This window comes from Theobroma cacao, chromosome 8 (assembly GCF_000208745.1).
Source record: "Theobroma cacao cultivar B97-61/B2 chromosome 8, Criollo_cocoa_genome_V2, whole genome shotgun sequence".
NCBI classification, from domain to species: Eukaryota; Viridiplantae; Streptophyta; class Magnoliopsida; order Malvales; family Malvaceae; genus Theobroma; species Theobroma cacao.
The window spans coordinates 7,059,249-7,077,710 of NC_030857.1; the positions used below are offsets into that span (position 1 = coordinate 7,059,249).

The window sequence follows — 18,462 nt, forward strand, 5'->3', positions numbered from 1 at the left end:
ATATTTTATAATATTAATAATTATATTATAAATAATATATTAATATTTAAAAATAAAATAAAAATAAATAAAAATATATAATAAAAGATATTTTTATTTTTTTATTTTTTTTCAAATTTATTTTTATCTATCAAATACTGTAATAAGTCATAATAATTATTTTTATTTTATTTCATTTATCATATTAAACTAAATAATAATTATTTTATTTTATTTTATTTTTATAAAATAATTATTATACAATATTTCTATTTATTACGCGATCAAAAAAAATAATAAATTTGGAGCTGAGCCCTTTACTATAGCTATGGACCTGTGAGCAAGTATATGATATAAATTTCTAAACATAAAAAAAGAAAAAAAAAGGAAAACGTGAGGCCGCCACGTAACAGTTATTGCTTGCAGTGATAATTGTATAAAGAAAAGATAAAAAAATAAAAAAATTCAAAAGCAACGACAGAGAATGAGGGAATTGCACAGCTATCCCCCATAAAGAGAAGAAGACTTGTGCAAGTCAAGAATCAGGAAAGCAAAAGCCCGAACTAGCCGAACATGGATCCCTCCTCCTACGTCAACCACCATCACCACCACCACCACCAACAAAACAACCACACCAGGTACGCCCCTCTCTCTCCTCCTCTTCACCTTCTTTCGCCTCCCCCCTCCCCCCTCCCCCCTCCCCTTCCCCCTCATGCTCCACCCTATCAACAAAGTCCTAACAATCTGTACCCTTCCCGCTACCACGTTCCTCCACCTCAGCCTCCGCCACAACTTGCTCCACCCCCTCCTCCACCACAACAGCCGCAACAGCAACCATATCACCCTCTCCCTGCCCCACCACCTTCAGTGCAGCGTCAGCAGCATCCTAATCATCACCCTTACAACCCTCAACATCCTCAATACACTTTCAATCCAAATTTCAATTCTAACCCTAAGCCTAACAATGTTTCCCACCAATTCCACGATTTTCCTCAACGGCGGGTGCCCGAATTCGATACCCGGCCTGAATACTGGCCCGATAATCGGGCATCCAGGCCCCATTCCGTTTCCAGTTTGGATCGGGAGGCCCGTTATCATCAGTTCGATCGGAGACCCGCCTCTTTGGCGGTTGACAGGTATAGACATGATGTAGAGGGAAGTTCTAGGTATAGAGCTCTCGAGCTGAATCTGAGAGAAAGACCGGAACTTGGTAGGGTTCACAGTGATAATTGGATTCCCGATAGAGCTTCTAGGGATTTTGGGATTGTTTCGATGGGATTTGAATCAAATTCGAATAATTCAGGCTTTTGTCATAAGGTTGCTGAAAATGTGAGATGGGGTTCACGTTTACTTGATCAGTTGATTGATAATGGAAATAATGAGATTAATGAAAGAGATGAGATGAGGGTTTTCTCGAGGAAAATTGATTATTATCAGGAATCAGAATTGGAGAGGTTTAGTGATAGGGGAAGTAGTAGAGAGGATAGCCATGAGTTTAATCGGGCTCCAAGGAAGCAAATACAGAAAAAGAGTGCTTTACTTAGGATTCAAAAGGCACAACAGAATCATAGGAATAGGGAAGATGAGAGATCACATTATATGGGCTATAATAATGAAGGGAAAACTGGTTCTTTTAGAGGAAAAGATTTGGTCTTACATTCGGATCATGGGTTGGAAGAAAGAGAGAGAAAAGTTAGCCCTGTAGAGCTTGATGTGTCTTTTAAATCAAATTCATTGGTGGCTAAGGCAATTGTGGCTCCTTCTAGTTCTTCACCGGTTTCTGATTTGAATGTGAAGCCTAGGACTAGCAAAATTAGGAAAGTTATGATATTTGACAAGGCCAATGAGAGTAGGGCAAAATTAGATGTTTCTACTTCTGTATTAAATAGTGGTTCTGGTTCTGAGGACTCTAAGCAGTCTGCGGGAAAAGTTAAATCTTGTGGTATTGGTAATGTGCATGATGGTGTTACAAAGCCTAGTTCAAAAAGGACCAATGTTTCGCTTAGAAACGGTAAGTTCGAAAGATCTTGTAAGGTTACTGTAAAATTGGATGATTTGACATGCGTTACTGAAGAGACCCCAATTACTGACAAGAAACCAGAATCATTGGAGGGGAAGGGTACAATTCCTTGTATTGGTAATATGAGGGATGGTGGGTTGCAAACTTGTTCTGACAGGGCCAATGTTTCAGTTAGAGAGAATAAAGTGGAAGGTACACTTAAAAGCACTCTTTCAGATAAAAGTGGTGCTAGTGTTGGTAAACCATCCTCTCTCAAAGCTACCAAGAAGAAAAAAATTGTGAGGAAAGTGGAGAAAAAGGTTACCAATTCTCCCTTGAATTTGGCAAATTCAAAATCACCAAAAAGTTGTGATCAACCTGTTAAGGCAGATACCTCTACTTATTGTTTATCTGCTATCTCTGTGGCTGACAAGAGTGTTACACCTCCTAAAATGAAAATTGCTTCTGCTGCTGGGTGTTCAGCCGGTGCTGTTGGTTTGGAGTGTTGTCCTAAAGAATCAGCTCTGCTTCTTGAATATGAGAAAGTGACTGGAGCATCAAAAGACGTAGTCTCAAAGGAAGTTGGCACTGACGTTGATCCAGGTAGTTCAGTTGCACCTAAGATTAAGAGAAAGAGGAACAGCTCAACTTTGCCTTTGAGGTCTTCAGGTCATGAAGAGAGTAAAGTTGATCAGCGTTTTGTTAATTCTGATAATTCTGTCTTTGGCCTGCGTATTGTTTCAAATATCAAGGAGGACCGTACTGAAACACTAAATGAAAGTATTACATCTCGCGCTTTTAGTGTTGAAGATATTGACAAACAGTTTTACCATAGTGAAAGTAACAATGATGGCTTGTTAAGATCTGAGGACATCAATGTCCATGAGGATATTGTTGATATAGGTAGCTCATCTGTTGCAATGCATGGCACCCCTGGTTTTGAATGTGGTTCATCTAACACCCAGGAGATAAATATTGCTTGTGACATTGGCAATGTGAATTCTGGTAGCAAGCAGGCTTGTGCTACTGCTGGCAATCCAGTAGTTGAGGATGGTACTACAGGGAGATTGCCGGAAGCTAATTGTTCTGCAGGAAGCAACAAAATGCCCCATTTGCCATGCTCAGAGGAAACTCAAATTAACAGTGGTTCTATTTATGCAGACTGCTCCAACCATAACAGAAGTACAATCCACACTCCTGATATTGGTTATGTTAATTCAGGGGAGAGCAACTGTGAAATAGGTGATGATTTTGTTAAACACCTTGTCTCTTCCACGCTGTCACTTGGGAATTGTGGAGCAGAAAGAATCCCCAATGCTGCGGAATCACCAGAATGCACTGCAGGATCTGCAGATGTGCTTACCTCTGCAAATTGTCTGGACACGACAATAATTACATCTGGCGTAAATTCCGCTCCTCCTGAAGTTATGGTTAGTGATTTTGGGTGGCTTGATACCTTCCGAGAGGTGAGTGCTAGTGCAGATGGAAAGTCTCCAGAGAACAAAAAGAGAAAAATCTCTACCTCCAGTTCTGATGTGACTGCATCTGTAATCAACGAGGGTGTTGCAGTTTCCAATATCTCTAAATCTGCTGTACAACTACCTTCCAATTTTACTGATGATCAATTGCAATTGGAACAGGCAGTTAAAGTATCAAGCATAGATGGTCTTCATAAGGAGGGGATTGATTTATTGCTTGTAAACAGTTCAGTGGTTGGACCTTCTCAGGCTGTTGGCTTTTTTAGAGATGCGTACAAGATTAATCACCCAAGGATTGATCCTTGTTCAGCTTTTATTGAGTCAGTTGCTCCAAGTTCCCCATGCCTTCATCTGTTAAAGTTGGGAGGTGACCAGTTATCAACTGCAACACAAGTTTCTGCTCAAAATAATCATCAAATTGTTGCTATGGATATTGAAGGTGATGACAGGGGAAAAGTGCATGTGGGTACTGCAGAAGAGCAAAAATTTATTTCTAGTGAGGTAAGTCAATGCAGAATTACTCCAGAACATATGTCTTCGAGCTTAGATCAGAGGTTGCCTAGCACAGATGTGGAAGATGACAATCATATTCCTCTGAAGGATGATTTACCTTCTGCATTGATTTCTTTGGTTTTTGGTGTTGATGCCAATGAAGTTTCTGCTACCAACTCCAATGATGAAGTAATGCCTGCACCTGATATAGTATCTGATGTGGGTTCTCCTTATAACCATGATAACTTTGTTATAAGCGCATCAACTTGCAAAGCACCTCTCTGCCAACAATCAGAAAAGCAGGCTTTTGGTGATGAAAAATTTTCAGATGATAAGCCTATGGCTGAAGGTGCTGGCAACATATCTGCACTTGTGTCATATTCACAGCATAGCAGAACTATTTTGAAGTCAAATGATGCAATTCAAACCAATCAATCAGTTGCTGGGAAGGAAGTTTTGTTACCATCACATGATTCCAAAAATACTAATTTCCCCAATTCCATTAGTGGAGCAACACGTAGGAGGAAAAACCCTCTTAGCCATGTTGTTCCCAAGAGTTATCCTACTCGCTCATCATTTGTTTTTTCTGCTTCCAAGAATACAACACCTTCTACCAATATCACAAAGCCCCGGACATGGCATCGAACCAATAATTCTTCTGCCTCTCCTCTATCGGGAAATAAACCTTCCTCAAGTGCCAATCCTTTGCAAAGGCAGATGCCAAAAAAGGCTGCATTTTTTCAAAGTCCTTCTTACATTCGTAAAGGTAACAGTCTTGTCAGAAAACCTGTTGCAGTTCCTGCTCTTCCCCAGGGGCCTCATTCTTTGAGTTCATCTGTTTACCGGATGAACCCCGGGGTTGTGGATGAAGTGAAGAAGGGCACAGGACCCAATAGTAGAGTTGGTGCTGTTGACTTGAGAACAGGAGGTGCAAATGCCTCTTTTGAGAGGCCCACAACACCCCCTTTATCTAGTGTCTCCAAAGTACCAAATTGTACATCAAACTCACCAGGAGAGTGTACATCTTCCCCATTAGCAGAGCCTTCTATTAGTGATTGCTGTGAAACTGCAATAAATCATGCCAGTTCTATGGAAATTAATGATGTGCTCAATTCCCCAGAGGATGGACTGAAGACTTTTGAAACTCTAAATCAAAATGGTTCAGTTAACAATTTGGAAGAATGTACCGAGCAAAGTGAAAGCAACTTGGTCCCTTCAAATGCAAAAAGGTTAACATATGTAAAGCCAAAATCAAATCAGTTGGTTGCAACTTCAGAATGTGGTCGTACCTCTATTCTCAATGCTGATAAGAATCAAAACTTTTCTGCTCCCTCTGATGGCTACTATAAGAAAAGCAAAAACCAACTAATTAGGACTGCACTTGAGAGTCACATCAAGCAGGCAGTTACCATGTCCGACAACAAAACCAATTCAGTGGGACAAGTGGCTGCTAAGGTTATGCCCAGTAGAACTGTTGGTAAGAGGCAATCTAATAAAGGTATGCATTCATGAATTTTCTGTTAGCATAATCTTTTATTTTTTGTACTTGACAATTGTGTTTTTTTGTTTCATGTGCATTTTATTGAGCACTGAAAGTAGCTTTTAGACATGGCTTAACTTTTTATTACTTATTCTGCTTAATACCTGTCCATGAAGCATAAAAATGACATGTCTTCTTCCATCTTTGTTCTCCTATTTGTCTCTGTTGGCTATAATTTTTATGTTTGTTTTCTTCAGCACTTGCAATGGTAGGTTTTTCCAATTTGATGGGAGTCGACTGGTGCTAGCCATGTCTTTAGACAAATGACTACTTGTCTGTTGGAATTTCATGCACTAAAAATCATGAGAGATTAGTGTCCCAGATTAGTTGGGGCGAGCCTATATTGGCTTTGATTTCTTTGTTATCTTTTCTGGTATGATTGATGTCTGATGGCTCATCAAGATCTTTTCTAAGTTCTGCCAACCCTCCCTGCTGGGAATTCTTTTTGTTTTCAAGCAAGTCACTTGTGACCTTGCTCCCTGTAAGTCTCCATTTGGAGATTTTTATAGCAATAAAATCTCAGCCTTTCAAAAAAAAAAAAAAAATCTTGAGAGATGGCTGCCTGCAAACTATATGTATAACTAGATTCTTTTGCTAATTTTCAATGTTACTTTTTTTCCACCCAATTTGCCTCCTTTTATGAATTCTAGTTGCCTATGTTTGTTTTTATCAAATTTTAACCACCCTCTCCCCCACCAATTGTTGCTTTTTCCTTGGTGACAGAAAGATGTAAAGAAGCTAGCTTTATTAGCTTTAGTTAAGGACTTATGTTGCCTCTGCCAACTTGTCCAGACTCTAGTACACACTTCTGTCGATTATGAGCAATCTTTTAAAATAATTTGTACTACATTATGATTATTAGTTGTAGCTAGTTATTTGAATTTTGCAGCCATCTCTAAATATGTTATTATGACCATCAACCTCACTGTATTAAACTCATAACTAAGTTAAATGGATGAAACTGGAAATTGGTTGCAGCAAGTTTCATTACTTGTTTTTGGCTTTATCATTACTTAGGCAAAGGCTTAAATTACTAGTCCTTTTGCAGTTGTAGGAAAGACCCATAAACCTTCCAAATTCTCTCTGGTCTGGACTCTGCATAGTGCAAGGCTTTCAAAAAATGATGGCAATTCACTACGTCGTCCAAAGGTCCTTCCTCAACTGTTTCCTTGGAAAAGAATGACATACTGGAGAAGCTTTAAGTTAAACTCAGTTTCTTCCTGCAATAGTTCTTTGTCTACAATCAGGTATAATTCCTATTTTAGTAGCTTGTTTTAGTTATGCACCTGTGTATGTTGTCCAAGAAAATAATAATTAATTTTCTTTTGCAGTCGAAAGATGCTGCTATCAAGAAAGAGAAATACTGTTTACACCAGGTCAATTAATGGATTTTCAATTAGGAAATCAAAGGTGTTTAGTGTTGGTGGTTCTAGTTTGAAATGGTCGAAATCCATTGAAAGGAATTCGAGGAAAGCTAATGAGGTAGGGTGTATCATCTACTAGTTCTCATGTCTTCCATATATATTTCAAAACTGAAGTATGATAGAAGTCTAGGCTTTGTTCTTAAAAATTTCTGTTACTGTTTAATAGGAAGCTACACTAGCAGTTGCTGAAGCAGAAAGAAAGAAAAGAGAACAGAAGGGCACTGTTTCTAGGACAGGCAAAAGAAGTTACTCTTGTCATAAGGTTGTTCATGGTACTGAACTTCGGCCAGGTAGGCCAATTAATGATCTTGGTCTGGTACATATCAAAAAGTTTTTTTGGACTTTGTGAAGTAAAAGCATTATATCTAATGGTTTTGAAAAGGATGCTTCAGTGATATGTTTCATGTAAATATTTGATATTGTAGGCGAACGTATATTCCGCATTGGTTCATTGCGCTACAAAATGGATTCTTCAAGGCATTCCCTTCAGAGGATATCAGGTTCTCCACTCTTGATTTATCATATTGTGGTTTTTAGGTCCCTTGTTTATGTTTATTTTAACTCCAAATGTGGTTGGAAGTAAACCTAATAGAAATTGAACGCATAGTAGCAGATGTTTTTTTTTTATCAATCATAATGAGATTTTATTGAATGTCCCAAAATGGGTAAAAACTGGGGAAACCAGCATGAAGAGAGCAGATCCAAGATGGATCTGTCTGCAACATAAACCCGAACAAAATCAACACCTACATGACTGTCAGTACATATACCGCCTCATATTTTCCTATCAAAATACAAAGAGTTACACCTGGATTCTGCATCCTAAAATCCCAGAAAAAACACAAGAGACAAACAATAAAAGACATAAGCAGCAACAGACTAGCAAGGTACCCAAGGGACATCAGAGCAATAAAAGTATCAATAACACAAGCTGCATCAGACCAACCAAAACAAACAAGCAAAGCAAAGGGCTGCATCAACTGATAGACAGAATCAATAAACCATCTCTGCTATTTGATCTTTCACAATGTAACAGATCACCACCATGCCAAGAACATTGTCTCCTTATCTACACCATACTTTGCCAAAGAAACAGCAAACCCTCTCTAAGGACATGCTGGAAATTGACATCCCCTAGTTGATTGATAAGTGAGTCAATCTCATTAACAAGAATCCATTTTTCCCATGGCCTTTAACAAGGCTGATGGATCCAAGTGAGGGCTACCTTTGAGTTGGATTCAATCAAAAGCTTCTTTGAGGATGTGTATTTGCATTTATTGGAAAGATTTTTGTTCCTACTCGATGCAACTTTCTGTTTCCTGTGGTGTGACTCTATTTGCATTTATGTAAGACTACATAGATGATTCATGTATTGTTTTGAGATTGTAGTAACTTTTTTGGTATTAGAATTAGTACCATGTTCTTTTTCTCTGAGTAAATCCAGTTTGTTAGTATGAAATTCCGTCATTTGGTTTCCAACAAGTTTAATTTGGAGGATGATGAACAGGAAGAGGCTGTAGGTAAACTTTTTGAGGTGTGAGTTTGCATTTTTTAATTTTGGGAAGCACAGTTGCGATTAATGCTTCAGAGGCTAAGTTTTATGCTTACCCCTCTTTGATTTCCAGCACTGGTTAATTTTTCTGAGACACTAGCTTGGTAGAAGATGAATTGAACAGCCATGTTTATCAAATGAAAGTTATGTATGCTTTTCTCTGATTGTTAAATGATGAGAAAGAGATAGTTTGTGTTGGGTTTGTTGGTAGCATAAATGAAGAAACATCAGATTACTTGCTCACCAAGTTGATGAAATGTGACCATATTCTTATGGAGCAAGGCTTGGTATTGCTGTATCAAAGTGCTTGTTTGGGACTCCTCATAATCTGTTTAGAAATTTTGTTGCAGAAATACACATGATTGTGATGTTAATAACTTTTCTCTATTAGTTTCTGATCAGAACCTAAAGTCGAAGCTGATGTTGATGTCCTTTTTCTAACCTAAAGTCGGAGTTGATGTTGATGTCCTTTTTCTTTAAAGTTTTTTTAATGCTCTCATAACTATACTTACTTTCTGTGTAGATGATGAGTCGTCATGCTCCAGTGATCACCTATCAGAAAACAGTACCAAAAAAACTTATGTCCCAAGGAGATTAGTGATTGGGAATGATGAGTATGTTGACCTTACCATGTCATAAAACATGAATTTGAATGAATTACTTAGAATATATGAAATTAAAATGAACACCATCTGCAGGTATGTTCGAATTGGCAATGGCAACCAGCTTGTTAGAGATCCAAAGAAACGCACTCGTGTTTTGGCAAGTGAGAAAGTTCGATGGAGCTTGCACACTGCTAGGTTACGATTGGTTAAAAAGCGGAAGTACTGTCAATTTTTCACAAGATTTGGAAAATGCAACAAAGATGATGGAAAGTGTCCCTATATCCATGATCCCTCCAAAATTGCTGTATGCACAAAATTTCTCAAGGGTCTATGTTCAAATCCCAACTGCAAATTGACTCATAAGGTTCAGAACTTATCTGGTTGACTTAACGTTCTGCCGGGTGTTGAGTTTTATGACTAACATCTATCCTTTGGATTTTTGTGCAGGTCATTCCGGAAAGAATGCCTGATTGTTCATATTTTTTGCAAGGTGTTCTTTTTGTAGATTGTGCTTTTCTTATATCTAATTGCCTGAATGCAGAATTCTGACAAAATTACTGGCAGGTTTGTGCACAAATGAAAATTGTCCTTATAGACATGTACATGTGAATCCAAATGCCTCTACTTGTGAAGGATTTCTTAGGGGCTATTGTGCTGATGGTAACGAGGTAGTGCCATATCATTTTGAAAATACTATTTTAGTCTATTGTTTTGCATTTTATGCCATGTCCTGTTTAATATCATGTTATACAGATATCTTTTGTCTCTCATTCTCTTGGTTGGTTTACACTGGTCATAATAATTAATATTAGAAAATTGTTGAAATTTACTTTCAAAAAATAAGGTAACATTTTTCTTTTGAAAAGAAAAAGAAAATCTTTCAACTTTGTGTACTCTCTGACCTGCCAAACTTTCATAACCAGATTTATTTAAGTTGTTGCATTGATATTTACTTTAATTTGATTCACATGTACTTTTTTCTAAGAAATGATGACATTACTTGAAGAGTCTTGTGGTATACTATTTTCATTGCATATATACATTTTTTATATGGATTTTCTTGAATTCTCTTGGAAATTCTTGAATAAGCAGTTGTAATGATGATCTGTTATACATTCAACATGTATAAACAGTTGAGTTTATTTTTACACCTATATGTACCCCCCCCCCTTCTTCCCTTTCCTTTTCTTGGAAAATATGTGTAGGTTCTGTGAGTAATCGTCATCATCAATTGTTTTAGATTTTCTTTAAGCTACTCTCTTCTCTAATGCACACACAAACCACACTAACATTGAATAAGTGAAATGGAATGTGTTTCTGCTCTCAGTGTCGGAAGAAGCACAGCTATGTCTGTCCCAACTTTGAAGCAACAGGGTCCTGTCCTCAAGGATCTAAATGCAAGCTTCACCACCCCAAAAACCAAAGCAAGGGAAAGAAAAGCAAAAGGTCAATTAAACATAACAATGCTCGCGGGCGATACTTTGGTATTGACATGTTGGCGCCTAAAAGAATGGTGCCTGAAAGCCACCGGGCACTAGATGATGATGACGTGTTCTTTGATGGGAAATTCTCTGATTACATTAGGCTTGATGTTAGAGATGATGATGCTGGGGAAATTCATCAAGTGATGAATGATCAAATGACCTTTGGTGACAATGATTCCTCAGATTTACGGTTGGATGATCTTGATGAGTTAATCAAACCTATTCGGATAATGAATAGGTAAAGATGGCAGAATCATTTCTGGTTAGTGAAGGTTCAAGTGTTAAGCATGCGGCCCTGCAATAGAGGAATTGAATATGCTATGCTGTATATAGGGTGAGCAAATTTTCATGTATATTGGCTTTCTGCCGCTGCAGAATTATTTGGTGTTCATAGGCTCTCTCATTTTTTTCCTTTTTTCTTTAGTTTTAATTTTCCTTTTTTTTTTTTTTTATGGCGATACCTTTTGTATTATGTACCTTGTAACAGAAGAGGAATTGAATATGCAATGCTGCAGAAATGAAATGTTAAAGAAGTTTGAGGAAATAAAATTTTTGTTCTGATTTTTGTCATATTCTGTGTGCAAGCAAGCAAGTAGCCAAGTTTGTGCCTGAAATATTGAATGCAGTTAGTTGTTCCCCGAGGGGTTAGGCATTGTTAGTATTTGCTACCTCTGATAGAAATGCATTTTGTGTGTAGTAAGTAGCTAAAAGATCCTTATTTTGACCCATTCCCTCAGTTCAAAATGATTATTTAGATCCTCACCATTAACTTTGTCATGTGATGGTGCATTTTTAATTTGGATTTCAACCATAAACGTCGGATTGACGGTTTGGAGGGAGATTGCGAAAAGGCCAATTATCCAATTCATGGCCGGCACTTTTCTTTGCCCCTCCACCACATCAACCCCGATATAAAAACAAGATGCCTTATCCACAAAACCAGTGGATCAAATTTTACTTGGCTTAAGATGAATTTAACAAAAACAGGGGTCCTCTGAATAAATATATACATTAAAACAACAAGAAATATGAGAGTAAAATCCACTCAGCCTTAAGATATCAATCATGGCCGCAACTTCCTCTCACATGGCTTGCACTAAATTCTCCATGCTGGGTTGGGGTAGGGGAAAAAGAGATTTGAGAAAGACAAGGGTTGTTTCAGTTTCAGCTCAACAGCAAGCTCAAGTAGGAGAAGAAGCACAGGAAGCACAAGTCCAAGAAGAGCAAGAGAAGGTGAAGCAACAAAGTACACAACCGAGGCCAGTGGAACCGCAATTGAATGTAAAGAGCAAAAACATGAGCAAAGAATATGGAGGGCAGTGGCTCAGCAGTGTCACGCGGCACGTCAGAATCTATGCCGCCTACATTGATCCACAGACCTCCGAGTTCGATCAAACGCAGATGGATAAACTCTCCCTTATACTTGACCCTACTGATGAGTTCGTGTGGACTCCCGAAACTTGCAACAAAGTTTATTCTTACTTCCAAGAGCTTGTGGATCACTACGAGGTAATCCACTTTTAATTTCTTACTCCTGATATTGAGTGACTCAGCAACTTCGTTTTCAATCAAGACTAGGATATCCATAGCCCCAAGGGAGAATTATCTTGCTGCAGGAACCAAGAATAGATTGCCTTGAATCCGAATCAGCTTATTTATTTATCAAAAAATGCACATATACTTTGTTCCATCTGATTCAATAATTAAGGGATTATAGGGATCGTGCATAACAGCCTCTCCATTTCTTTAGATATGCCTGATGTTTCTGCTCTGAAGAGAAGTAATGTATTATATTGCAAGCAGGGTGCACCATTGACAGAGTACACTCTTCGTCTGATTGGTTCAGACATAGAACACTACATCAGGAAGCTACTATATGATGGAGAAATTAGGTACAACATGAATGCCAAGGTACTGAACTTCAGCATGGGGAAGCCACGCATTCTATTCAACAACAACGATGGCCATTTTCAAGATGCAGAATGAACAAGATTTTCACAAAAATGGCTAAAATGGGATAACACCGCGGTGAATATAGAAGGTATTAGTTTACAAGGCATCACAATGTTGCATCAAGTACAAAAATCTTTGGCCACAGAAACTTAGATCTTCGACACAGAGACCTGATGCATACATTCCTTAATTGCCAAAATATTCACACGTGAGGTCTTATACATTTGTGCCCAATTTGCTACAGCTGCATCTCTCAACATTTGCTTTATAACACTGAGATATTGTAATCTCAATTCAGAGAAAATCTCCGGTCATCCAAAGCATTCAAATATAAAGAGTCCAACCAAGGCTGAAATGAACCTTCATGAGCAGTATTCTGACAAAATATAGACAACCCTAAATATTTAGAAGATTTTCTCAAAAACATCTAGTTACCATCTGCACCAAGCAATCATGCATACTAGTGTAGGTATGACAATCTCTGCTAATATGCATGAATGCAAAATGAAAAAGGTTTCAATTTCATAAATTGATTTTCAAAAATAAATAAGTATGGCAATTCAAATAAAAGCCTAGTTTAAATTTAGAGATTAAGGTCAAATATGTCACTACACAATGAGTTAATGTTGAATTTTTTCATTGTACTTCAGTTTCATTGAGTTTTACTAATATACTTTCAATTTTGTTGATTTTTGGACAAAAACTGACAGAATTGAAAATTTTCAAGGAACATTTGGTTAATGTAAGTTGTAAATTTTGCCACTATACTTTTAATTTTATTGATTCCACGAAAATTTTCAATTCCATTAGTTTTTATCCAAAAATCAACAAAATTGAAACTATAGTAGCAAAATTCAATAAAATTTAAATACAGTGGCAAAATTCCTTAAGAGTCATAATATAGTGGTGATTTAACCTTAATCCCTTAAATTAGTTAGTGTTTTATATAGAATCTATTAAAGTGTTTTTGCTTGTAGGTGATACTAATTTATCTAAGAACTTAAATGCTTAAATCTTAGTCCATAAATTCAACTTCACATTGGGATGAAATGCATAGTGCCCTCTACTGTTGCATCCTCATTAACTCTAAATATAGATGAGAATAAAGATTAGCACTCTGCTCTGCTTAACCTCCTTGAAGTATTTATTAAGCCAGTGTCTCCTTTTCACTGCATAATAATTCCATTAAACTGGGTTTATCAATAACGCAAATACCTGCTCTTCTCCCTGTTCCCAAGTCCACTGTTTTTTTCCCCGGCTCTGACTTTTGCTAGGAAAATTTATTAGCATCTAAGAGGCCTAGGGCAGGATGCATGAGGAAAATGAGAAGATGCACTGATGATATAAAACACTCACCTCCAACCAAAAGAAAAATCCACGTAAGAGACATAAAATTTTATGTCGATCACACCTGAATTCATCAATTTTCATTTTTAGTTCTGCAAGGGTAACAAAAAATGAACATTAAAGCTAATATCGTGTAAGAAGTTTCATTGAAACAGTATGAATGCTGAATACATACCAAACATACAGAAAAAAACAGTGACCAATCTCAATAAATTCTGCTCAACCAAAGCTATGGAACCAAAGCAAAATAAACTTGCAAAATCTGATGGGAAAAAGAAAAGGTAGGAACAACCACTCAAATCACTTGCCAAAACAGTTTCTTTGATGAGAGCTGTAATTTGAGGAATACCCAGATAGTAATCTTGTAATAGTAAACATAAAATAATATTCCAAGGCAGTGGAATAACAAAAAAAAAAAAAAAAAGAAGAAGAAGAAGAAATCAACAGACAGTGAGGAGAATAAACTTTATTGAACAATTTGAGATTCCAGGAATCATCTAGCACTCAGTAACATTACAAAACCAGGAGATGAGATACTTATTTTAAACAAGTAATTGGATACTGAAAGGACAAATTCTTTTGCTTGCAAGATTTTATCTTGTGTGAGTAAATATCTTAGGATCATTTTGAGAGAACTACATAAAACAAATTCTTCTAGATAGTGGCAATGGTCTCAGTGACTAATGTACATTATAAATATAGTGTACGTGTTTATAATGAAAAAGGCAAAGACATATGCCCATCAATGTATTTGGAGAAAACACACTTACTTTTGTACCAATCAAGGTATGATTTTCCATCAGTTTTGGTTGAATATGCTTTCATTCGTCCATTACGTAAGTCTCTAACACCCTGCACTGGTTTCTTGTAAGTTACTTCTCGCCAAAGATAATCAAACTCCTCTTGGTCATAAGGCTTTTTAAGAAGATTCATAAGCTTCTCCCTAAACTGAGACAGGCTAAAATTTTTTATGCCCTCCCAACTCTCATCACCAGTCTTTTTGTTGGCAACAAGCACATAGAACCAGAAATGAACAGTAAAAGAATTAGTAACATACAAAATTGAAGGAAAAAAATAAACTACAAAACCCTTTCAAGACGGTGTTAGAACCCTTCTTAACTATTTGATAAAAATATCTTGGCTTAGATATATCTCCTGTTACATTATTTTCTAGTTTTTCCCCTTTACCAAAAAATAAAGGAACAAGAAAATAGGAACAGAAGCAATATAGAGAGTTGAAAAGAAAAAAATATACCAAGGATTGATAGGATTTTGCTGGTACAAATGGTGTATAACCTCCTTCATGAAAAGGAATATTGTCTGATGCAAGTATTTCCACATCAGAAGAGCTCTCATCATCCTTCCAATGTCTACCGTCATGACCACTTTCATCACTAAATACCATTTTCTCACCACGCTTCGACCGAGAATTCAAAAACTCTTCCCAGCTTTCATCTACCATATCAAGACTCATCTTCTTGGAAGGTTCTCCACTTGATCTATGAGGAACAGAATCATCCTCAGCTTCCTCTTTTACTTGGTTCTCAGCGACTGCACTCTTTCTTTCCCCATTTGGAACATCTCTTGCTTTCTCCTTTCTTTTCTTTTCTCCAATCTTCAAATCCTTCTTCACAGTTTTCGTTGTCTCAGCCTTTGCTTTCCTCGAAAAACCACCCGAATTTTCTGGAACGTTAGCCTTTATCCTTCTCAAATCAGTCTTTGCTTTCCTTGAAAACCCATCCAAATAGTCTGGAACCTCAGCCTTTACCCTTTTTGAATTGCTCTTAAAATTTCTCATTCTTTCCACATTCTCAAAGGACTCTTGTTCCTTTTCTTCATACCTAATTATAATTGAGAGGCCAGAACTCAATGGAATTTCAGCCAAGTATGATGTCCCATCCGGTTTAAGATTCTCCAAAAACATCTCATACTGAGGATCCCTCTCCTTCCCTTTCTCACGATCATGATCATGATCATGGCCATAACCATACTGCTCTAAACTACTGATAAATGTTTCATAATCCGAATCCTTTATACTCTCTTCCATGTCAATTTCATTACATTGTTTGTTCATTATCTTCTTATTTCGCTTACCATTACTACCACAACTAGGCCTAAAATTTTCCAACATGCCGCGCTCTTTCTTCAACCGACTATAAAACCTTAAATCCTCCAAAATGTCATCAGATATATGATTCTCCACTCCCCCCATTATAAGAATAAAAAAAAAAAAAACCCTCTTCTTCTTGCTCTCAGTGTTCTACCAATCAATCATACAGCACCTATATCATAAAAAATATGAAAAATTGAAATTTTATCATGCATTGTGCTATCATAACTTTCTTACTTCCAAACAAAAAAGAAACCCTTTTTTCCGTTCAATAAAACTGCTACGAGTTAATTGGGGCAATCTTTGGTTTAAGGATAAAAAAATAAAAGATGAGAAATACGTGCAAGACCGGATACTGTAATGCTGCTTAATTTTCTTTCAGTTTTCGCCACGATTTCTCAGGAACCAAACGGAAAGCGCATAACGCAGGAGCTTACCGGAAAATCGGAAATTAAGTGAGTGTTGGAGAGTTTTTTTTCCCCCAATTTTTTTTCTCGTTTCCGTTGAGCTGATAGCCGAGTTACGAAACTGAGAAGGAATTGGGATTGTTTTTGGGCTGGGTTTTATGCTTTGAAAGGACTTGGACCAGCTTTCGACGGCCCATTGAAATATAGAGTTGGGCTTATCCCTTGGGCTCAAATATTTAAGCCCATCTCTTTCAAAAAATTCAAAAAAAAAGTCAAAATACCTACCAAGTCCCTATACTCGTGCATTTTATTCAATTTAGTCCCTATACTCAAAATCAAAATAATTTAATCATTTGATTTTGAGAATTGCTTCAATGTAGTCCTCTTCCTAACGACATCTAATTTTGTTGTTAAAGAGGATGACATTAACGCTAACGTGACATTAACGTGGCACATTTTAATGATATGGCACCAACATGATGATGTGGCATGTTACATGACACCAATGTGATAATATCACGTGACACCAATATGATGACATGACAATGCTAATGTGGTACTGACATGTTGATGTGTCGGTGCCATATGATAGATATAAAAAAAAAATTTAAAAAAAATTATGCCACGTCATAAGAATTAAATTGAACAAAAATATATAACATAAGGACTAAATTGAATAAAATTGAGATGTTAAGAGACTAAATTGAAAAAATATAAATGTTTAAGTAAATGATAGATTTGTTTATTAATAAGTCAAATATTTAAATGTAACATATTTATGGTATTAAATATATATATTTTTACTTGATTATTTAATTATAAAATATGTATATTAATTTATCTTTGTAAAAATTAAGTTTGAATTCTTCTTCTATAAAAAAAAAATCTTGAAAAAATATTTTATATCTAAAGCCAAATTTAGATGAATAACTTACATTATGTTGAAATAAAATAATATAAAAAGATTAAATAATTTTTTTTTCTATTTATAATAGTATAAAATTTGAAATTTAATTGCCTTATTTTTTAATTTGAGTTGAACTCAAATTAGTAAAATAAGTTAATTTAGTTTTTTCTTTTAAAAAAAATAAAGAAAGGAGATATGGAGTTAGAAAAAGAATTCTTCGTTTTAAATTACTTAATTTCAGCATGACAAATTTCTTATTACACCTATAGAATCTGAGTTACTCCACTTCTTCAATTTTTTATTTATTTTTTATGTTTTTATTTTGTTTAATATTTCAGGTTATATTTTTTAGGTTGAAATTTCATTGATTAAAAACTCCATTTATGATTGATGGAGTTAAATATAATTGTAAATATTTGTACCATTTTATTTTATATTTTTTGTAGATCTAAATTAATAATGTAAATTTAAATTTAGTAAAATTTGATTGTGCTATTTGAATTTAAATAAAATTGTTTTATAAGAAACTTTGAGTAAATTTAAATAAAATGTAAATTGAGTAAGGGTTAAATAATTCCAAAAGAATGGGTATTTATAAATTATGAAAGTTGTAACTAAATCAACCTATTTTGCTAATATGAGTTTAACTCAAGTTAAATAAATTTCAAATTTTTATACTATTATAAATAGAAGAAAAAATTTTATTTAGTTTTTTTATATTATTTTATTTGAATATAACACAACTTATTCATACTAATATTTGAATATATCAGTACCACATTAGTATTACCACATCATCATATTAATACAAGGTGGCACTACCATATTATCATATTGGTGCCATGAATGTCTTCTTTTTTATCAGTAAAATTAGATGTCATTAAGAAACGGACTAAATTGAAGTAATTTTAAAAAATAAAAAGTTAAATTATTTTGATTTTGAATATAAAGATTAAATTAAATTAAATAAATAATTACATAGACTTAGTGAGTATTTTGAAAAAAAAAAAAAGGCGAAAAACGCTGAAAATTAAATGGAAAGGTTCTTGAAGGAGAATGTGCTTCAGCCCGGGAAGCATATGCTCACATTCCTTTCTCTCTCTTTTTAATCTTTTGTTAAAAGGAAATAAAAGCTCACCTTTTCGGTTGTCTGCCACTACCTGCCCCGTGATTTTCTTTTCTTTA

General features: G+C 35.7%; 3 protein-coding genes across 5 annotated transcripts; 2 read left to right on the forward strand and 1 right to left on the reverse strand.

The window, feature by feature from the left end:
- LOC18592420 (uncharacterized protein At1g21580) lies at positions 445-11,123 on the forward strand. Its single transcript, XM_007019164.2, is given in 11 exon segments — positions 445-5,446; positions 6,537-6,735; positions 6,820-6,970; positions 7,079-7,202; positions 7,338-7,412; positions 8,988-9,078; positions 9,163-9,433; positions 9,517-9,559; positions 9,634-9,737; positions 10,397-10,790; positions 10,793-11,123. Coding segments are annotated over 11 exon segments (6,411 nt in total). The 5' UTR covers positions 445-552; the 3' UTR covers positions 10,858-11,123.
- Positions 11,555-12,865, forward strand: LOC18592421 (NAD(P)H-quinone oxidoreductase subunit M, chloroplastic). Its single transcript, XM_018125805.1, has 2 exons — positions 11,555-12,062; positions 12,357-12,865. Exons 1-2 carry the CDS (start codon positions 11,619-11,621, stop codon positions 12,537-12,539), a joined length of 627 nt encoding a protein of 208 aa, XP_017981294.1. The 5' UTR covers positions 11,555-11,618; the 3' UTR covers positions 12,540-12,865.
- LOC18592422 lies at positions 12,558-16,620 on the reverse strand. 3 transcript variants are annotated; one of them, XM_018125804.1, is made up of 5 exons: positions 16,401-16,616; positions 15,109-16,135; positions 14,624-14,849; positions 13,863-13,945; positions 12,558-12,882 (listed from the first exon to the last, which is right to left on the reverse strand). In XM_018125804.1, exons 2-5 carry the CDS (start codon positions 16,063-16,065, stop codon positions 12,796-12,798), a joined length of 1,353 nt encoding a protein of 450 aa, XP_017981293.1. In that variant the 5' UTR covers positions 16,066-16,135; positions 16,401-16,616; the 3' UTR covers positions 12,558-12,795. The 3 variants fall into 3 exon arrangements, with proteins under 3 accessions (XP_017981293.1, XP_007019233.2, XP_007019231.2); XM_007019171.2 differs by having other exon boundaries at positions 14,624-14,705; positions 15,109-16,620; XM_007019169.2 differs by having other exon boundaries at positions 15,109-16,617.